Raw genomic sequence first — 6,628 nt, 5'->3', positions numbered from 1 at the left:
CAGATTATCTTTGCCTCAAATAAAAATGATTATAAGAGCGTTGATTTATTAGTGGTGTCAAGTTTTGAGATAAAGAAGAGTTGGATCATAGATTTAGGATACTCTTATAACATGTATCCATGAAAATAATATTTTAAGACTTCAAAGTTATAAAAAATTAAGTCGTTCAACAAAGTTTACAATGTTGGTATGGTCAGGTGTAAAATAATTGATAATTATGCATTTTCTTATATGCATTGTGAGATATGTTGCCGAGTGTAGGAAAAATGTGTTGTCCAAAAGCAGGTTCCATACATTGTTAATTCTTATTGGTTCTTCAAAGAACATCCTTAAAAACCTATTATTTTAAATTTTATGTAAAAAAACTTGCATGTTGAGTGGATTGATATTTTTTTTGGCGTTTGCCATGTAGTTTCAAGAGAAATGGGGTCTTGATCATTTAGAATTCTAAGAAAATATAAATTATAGAGAAATGAGAATATTTACTGTGAAATTATTTCAATCAATTACCACTATGTATTCCGCTACATCATACTGTAAACATTAAATTATTAGTATGATATATTGAATAATTTATTTTTATTGATTGACAATGTAAAATTATTTTATACCGTAAGCACATAATTATTAAACTCTAAATTAAATTTGTTAAAAATTATTCTTTTCAAAATTTGTATTAAAAAATTTCCCAATAATTTATTCTTAACTGAAAATCGTTCACTACTCGATTACATGAAGATGAATATATAAAGATCTAGATTCTATAAAACAAATGAAAATCTCCACGTTGTATTATAAATCCTCTATACAAACGGAAGCTTGTAAATTAAAAAAGAAATCCATTTTTAAATACATATGAACCAACACCTAAATGACTAAAAATCAACGATAATTCCCATTATCGCTCTATAAATCTTGAGTTGCAGTTTTCTTCACATGGAACTGTAGGATAATAGCTGCAGGTTACTCATTAGACTCTTGGCTGCAAATAGAAAAAGAGAAAATTAAAATTTAATTAGTAATATAATAATAATGAAAATTAAACATTAATTAATATATTAAAAATAATAATAATGATGAAGTTTACTTACTCTAAGAGATCTTTCCAATAAGCATCGCTTACGTCTTCATACATGAAATCTCCTAACATTTCAAAGGTAGTTGAAGTTGAAGAAGGATTAGTAGAACACTCATTCTGGTTAACCTTACTATTTTCCATCATCTCTTTCACACCAGAATCTGTTGAAACTGAAACTAAATTCGGAAGCGAATTCATCGCTACCGTCGAAGAAGAATTTGTTGTTATAGCATCAAATAGTTCATCAACTTTTTGATCAGTTTTCAAGCAACTACTACTATTGCTGTCATAGTTCATATAATCATATCCATTAGTTACACCATTCAGCATCTGAGGCACTTCAAAGCCTTGAATATTGGACTGATTATTCAATCCAAAAAGTTCATTTTGCAACAAACTTTCTTGCTGCGACGAAGACGAAGATTGTCCAAATGGATTGATATTGAGTAAATAATCCATGTTTGAAGGAGTATTGTTGGCACTGAGAGCTTGAATTTGAAGCATGTTTTGAAGAAGTTGGAGTTTGGCTGCATCTGATTGAAGCCTTAGAGCATTATTTGTAGAGTTAATGTTGAAAGTGTTTGATAAATTGTTGATGACGTTTGCAGCAAGAAAGTTTTGAAGATTGGTGATGAGATTGAGATGATCGATTCTTGGACGATGAGTCACTGGATCTAACCCCATTTGAAGAAGCTTTTTCTTTAAATGAGTGTTCCAAAAATTCTTTATTTCATTGTCAGTCCTCCCTGGTAGATGACCTGCTATAGCTGACCACCTAATAATAACAATAATTCAAAATTATTTATCCATTTTTCTAGTATTTTTTGGGTCTTAACCATAGTTCTAAATTGTAGTCTGCAACCGCAACTGTGACCATATTTTAAGTAAAAGTCTGATCGATATTTTTTTCATGAGTATCGAACTCGGATATATTTTATTTACCTTAAGAAAAAAAAAAGAGTTAGGAGAAGAGTTAATGACTTACTTGTTACCAAGAACAGCATGTAAATTGATGATGGTTTTCTCTTCTTCTTCTGTGAATTTTCCTCTTTTGATATCAGGTCTTAAATAATTAGTCCACCTTAATCTACAACTCTTTCCACACCTATTCAATCTTGCTAGCTTTGGAAGAGCTCTCCAACTTCCATGGCCATGTTTCTGAATGTGTTCCACCAATATTCTATCCTCTTCTGGTGTCCAAGGTCCTTTCTTCAAACCACTTTCATCACAGCATGGTGCTCTACCCATCATCACCAGCAGTAACAGCACTGCGCAAACATATATGAGAATTAGTGATTAAAAGAATTTATTTAAGTGATAATTTCCTTTCACTACAAGAGAGAGTAAAAGATGATTCAAACCTTGAGGTGTTGTGTAATGGTGAATGAATTAAGATATATAGAGTTATGGTGCTACTCTCTGTTGGAACTTTGATGTTTAGAAATGGTGCTTTGTTATATATAGGAATATATGGTGGTGATGTTTGGAATGTCAATATGCTTCCTAAGACTTTTCCAAGTTATTATCATACTGTCATAATAATTAATATCCTAGTATTCTTATATCATTTCAAATGAAATAGTATGTAATATGTGAAATGATATATTTTAGAAATATCAATAAATTATAAAAGATAAAAGAAATATAAGAGATGGAAATAAGTATATACATGATGTCACATAAATGCTCATTTCCATTATTATTATTATTATTATTATTATTATTATTATTATTATTATTATTATTATTATTATTATTATTATTATTATTATTATTATAGTAAATATTTTTTATTTTAAAATTTTGATCTCTATTATAAATAAAAATGATTAATTTTAAACTATTTAGTATTAATATTCATACTATATATTTTATTTAATATAAGTACATTTAATACAGATATTTTAATAAATTGAATTTATGTTTTTATATAAAATTTTAAAAAATTAACTGCACTTAGTTAACGTTTTTTTAATTGGCAGTATAGCATTAATTTTTTTTACTTATAATGCTAACTGAAGAAAAACATTATATATATTTTGATGTTTATACGGTATAGTTTCATAAATACAACTCAAGTAATGGATGGTAAACTCCACAAAAATGTTTGAACTTGCATTCGAATTTTAAAGTTTTTCACCTTTTCTCTTTAGAGTGTGTGTATATATTATCATTAAAGAAATACACACTATTGTGAGCGTCTCAATCTATCTATAAACATATTAATAAGGCACAGAAAGTATTTCAACCAATTAGATCAAGCAGTACATGAAAAATCTAAAAGCATTTTATCTATCTTTTAAGTAAAAAAAGGAAATGTATTAATAGTGTAAAAATACTGTCAACCAATAAGAGACATACATCACAATAAATCTCATTTTTAATTTTAAAAAACTGAAATTACATGGTAAATTAAAATATTTTGATTAATTGTATGTGTAAAACTGTTTTACTCTGACAATATACTATCTTTAAACTCATCTTTTAATTTTTCTTTACATATTTACATATTATTCTCACGTGGTATCGAAAAACTTTGGTTTCTAATTTTATTTCTTTACATTCGCTGCAAACAATCTCTTTCTCACGAAATTGCCTTCTCCCACCTCATAAGTAAATTTAATTGTCTCTCCAAGCGCTTTTTCACGACGGAAATCTTCTTCGGTCCTTATTCAAACTCGTACTCATGTCACTCATTTTACCCTTAATGTTCCTATTATTATTGTCAGAACTCTTTAATACGCATATCAAAGGTACCAAATCATTAACATATCATTCATTCCTCCATAGATGATACGATTGGCTCATGTCTCAAATAAACTGACCATAAATTTTGACCCTGTATTGATGTAGTTGTCCTACAATGAGTTTTCAGATCATATATATATATATATATATGATGATTTGCTCAACACAATCATCAAACGTGATTCAATGACAGAACTTGCTTGGAGCCGTCTGTTTGAAAAAAATTAATAATAACAATTCAAAGGCACTCTATCTAGAACAATAATTTTTACAAGTATCGATGGATAGATTTTCTAATATTTCATCGTATTGTCAACATCTGAAATTGCTTTATGATCAAATATCTAACGTTGGTGCTTATATAACAAACGAGCGACTAGTACTCCAACTTATTTCCTATTTGACTGATGCTTATGCCACCATCAAATAAAAATTCGACATGGAGATACACTCAGATCTTTCTACAAAGCCCGTTGAATGCTCATTTTGGAGGAAACGACAATGGCAAAAAAATGTTACAACCATCACAGACAATTATGTATTTCTCCCATCTTAAGATGATAATTCAGTTGACAATTCTTAACAACATTAAAACCATAACAACACAAATGGAAGCAACAGTCGCAGTGGGCATACAGTGCACCCTACAACTAAAGTAGTGGTAAGGGCCGAGGCGGAGGTCGCAATAGCCAATCATAACATTAACACTGACCACTATTTTTTTGCAATAACATAGTGGGACTTTTCACCATGGGCTGCATCGTAGCAACCTTGAGCCATTCCACCGTATCCATACCGAACATCACCAAATTCAAAAAATTAGTCATATTTTCATCACCAGCCAAGAATTCTTGGGTATGAGCGTAAGGAGGCTCATATGGAAACCGTAGCAACCAATAATTCCCATATATTATATGCATCAGCCGACATTTAAGTTGCATTGCATACTCTATCTCTGGCTCCTCTTGATACATGAACACCGAAGCCATTTCTCTCATAACTATAAATGAAGGTAATCAAATATATTATTACAATATGAGCAAGAATATTACTATTTATAGTGGTCATAATATTCGAGTTATTGGTTGTGAAAATGTATTAATACATAATCCTCACTATTACATAACCCTAGACATTGTCTTACATGCACCAAAATTAATTAAAAATGTTAGCTCTGTAAGAAAATTTATCATTGATAATGATATTTCTATTGAATTTGATACTTTTGGTTTAATATGAAGAATTTTCAGATAGAGATTCTTTTAATGATATGTGATAGCTCGCCTCAAATGACCAACCGAGCACATCATGAAAATTTTAAGCCTCGCAAACTTTTTAATCTTTACATCTTATCTCCAAAATCTATTTCTCCATTGTTTACCAATCTCATTCATGTATTATTTGTTTTTAATCTAAAAATGGATAAGAAAGACAAATATGACATTCTTGTTGAAAATAAGACATGATACTTAATGTCTCATCCACTTAATGCTAATATATATTATTCGAAGTTTGGGGATTTTCAGACATAAAAAGAAATCAGATGAGTCGTTTGAGACACTAATACAAAAAACACATATAACAACGATCGCGAAAGACCTATAATAATAGTTGAACAACTATTGTTAGGTAGAGTATGGTTGTAAGTGGGTTATTTACAATCACGGTCTATTGCCAATGGTAATAAACTGGATACCGCGCTATATACAACCACAATTATATAAACAACCATTGTTGTATGTCTTTTAAAAAAATTTAAAAAATGTAGCATTAGAACAACAACAATAGCAAGAACAACATGAACATCCACAACAACAGCAAGAACAACAAGAACAAGAAGAAGAAGAACAACAACAATAACAACAACAACAAGAAGAACAACAAGAACAACAATAATAACAACAAGAAAAACAAAAACAAAAAATAACAACAAGAACAACAACTAACATTTCTAACTCGAATCCATACTTTCCTTGTTTCATTCAAATTGGAGAAGAGATGATGAAGTTCTAAAATTTGTTAATGAAAGAAAAGATGTTTTCGAGTTTTATTTATGAAAGAAATGATGTTTTCGTGCTTGATTTAGTGGAGAAATAAAGTGTCGTAAATAAAAGACAACATTTGAAGGTAGAAGATGAAGTTCATCTAAGTTTTAAGTTTCACGCGGATCACTAATATTAGTGTCTTGAGCATTGATAATCACTAAATGGACGACCAAGATTTGTTTAAGAACAGTGAAAAAACTCAATATACGGGCTTCATGAAACAACAACCGTATTAAATAATTGTTAGTGTATGTCTTTTAATAAAATATAAACATTGCAATAGTAGAACAACAACAACAACAACTAGATTTGAACTCATGATAATGCACTACATACAACAACAGTTGTATTAAACAATCGTTGTTGTATGTCTTTTGTTAAAATATAAAAAATGTAGCAGTAGAACAACAAAAAAAAGATTCAAACTCATGACCAGGCGCCACTTTTCATCACGGTTGGAAGTCACAACCGTGGTGAAAAGTGGACTTAAAAATGAAAATAAAAGAAAAGTGCCTAATTGAATAGATTCTACCACGATGGGTCCTTTAGCTGTGGTGAAATAAAATTTTGTGGCGTTACGAAAGATACTTTTTGTAGTAGTGAGAGGAGTAAAGCTCGACTTATTGATGATGGTACCAGTTAATAAAATGGTATCAATTGTGAGTAGACTTTCAGTCACATAGTCAAACCAGACATTATTCTAACGATACTCAGTATTGCTTTATCAAATTCATGGTGTCTTCATTAATTAGATGTC

At 29.7% G+C, this 6,628-nt stretch overlaps 1 protein-coding gene across 1 annotated transcript; it reads right to left on the bottom strand.

Annotated features, from left to right (window-relative positions):
* Nucleotides 1-694: 694 nt before the first annotated feature.
* LOC131607201 (transcription factor MYB92-like) lies at nucleotides 695-2,553 on the bottom strand. The gene is made up of 4 exons (XM_058879220.1): nucleotides 2,440-2,553; nucleotides 2,064-2,346; nucleotides 1,092-1,853; nucleotides 695-982 (listed from the first exon to the last, which is right to left on the bottom strand). The coding sequence occupies exons 2-4, from the start codon at nucleotides 2,327-2,329 to the stop codon at nucleotides 964-966; spliced, it is 1,047 nt and encodes a 348-aa protein (XP_058735203.1). The 5' UTR covers nucleotides 2,330-2,346; nucleotides 2,440-2,553; the 3' UTR covers nucleotides 695-963.
* Between the last annotated feature and the right edge of the window lie 4,075 nt (nucleotides 2,554-6,628).

The sequence above is a fragment of the Vicia villosa genome, linkage group LG5 (genome assembly GCF_029867415.1).
Source record: "Vicia villosa cultivar HV-30 ecotype Madison, WI linkage group LG5, Vvil1.0, whole genome shotgun sequence".
Taxonomy (NCBI): Eukaryota; Viridiplantae; Streptophyta; class Magnoliopsida; order Fabales; family Fabaceae; genus Vicia; species Vicia villosa.
The sequence above is the reverse complement of the archived record's forward strand: the minus strand, read 5'-3'. Positions and strand labels throughout refer to the sequence as shown.